The 770-nt window shown below is 60.6% G+C and overlaps 1 protein-coding gene across 1 annotated transcript in view; it reads right to left on the minus strand.

The window, feature by feature from the left end:
• Positions 1-554, minus strand: part of LOC103925895 (regulator of cell cycle RGCC-like) — a 4,002-nt gene extending 3,448 nt beyond the window's left edge. Inside the window, exon 1 of the mRNA XM_009334695.1 lies at positions 398-554. Coding sequence (XP_009332970.1) covers positions 398-551 — 154 coding nt within the window. The 5' untranslated portion in view covers positions 552-554. The remainder of the gene's footprint in view (positions 1-397) is intronic.
• Between the last annotated feature and the right edge of the window lie 216 nt (positions 555-770).

The following is a 770-nucleotide window of genomic DNA, read 5'->3' on the forward strand; positions in this document are numbered from 1 at the left end:
GGAAAAAGGGAACTGAGCTTCTCTGCCAGGCCAAACAGCACCAGAGGTTGCCTGGGCACGGCCACGGGGACTCCTCAGGGTTATTACAGCGAACTGGTTCCCTCTGAGCTCCCGGTTATCTCAAGCCTCGTGCAGTCCTGCAGCAGCCAACCCAGCAGAAGAAGCCCCAGCAAATGTTGGCAGGCCCTGGGCCAGGATCATCAGGTGATGATCCCCCATCATCGTCCCATGCTCCTAATCCAGCCCTCGAGAGATGAGTCAGGCGGGCAACTCAGAGGCAGGAAAAACAGGAGGCTCCCCGGTTTACCACAGAGGAACCCCAGAGCTCCCAAAGCAACTCCATCCCGATGGACACCGTCCTCCCCCAGGAATCCTCATTCCCCAGCCCCAGACTCACTCTCCAGCTCATCAATGCCACTGTCGTACACGCTGTGTCCCGCTTTCCTCTTCAGCTCCTCCAGGTGCTGCTCGTATTGACACGCGGGGCCTCTGTCAAAGTCCTCCATCACCTCATCAAACTCCCGCAGCAGGTCACTGAGCTCATCAGCCATCACTGGGGGTAAGAAGTCAGCAGAGGGAGGGGTTTGGGGCACGCACCAGGCAGGCAGCCCCAGCAAAAGCCTCTCGGGAGCAGTACCAGGCGGGGGACAGGGCAGACCCAGGCTCCGGGCCACCTCTCTGCAGGGAGGCTGCCAGCTCTTGCTCCATGCAGCAAGTTCAGGGCTGACGTTGCCCCTCACCCCCCCCCACAGAGCTCTGAGCACATCCAG

The sequence above is a fragment of the Pygoscelis adeliae genome, unplaced genomic scaffold (genome assembly GCF_000699105.1).
Source record: "Pygoscelis adeliae isolate BGI_AS28 unplaced genomic scaffold, ASM69910v1 Scaffold412, whole genome shotgun sequence".
NCBI lineage: Eukaryota > Metazoa > Chordata > Aves > Sphenisciformes > Spheniscidae > Pygoscelis > Pygoscelis adeliae.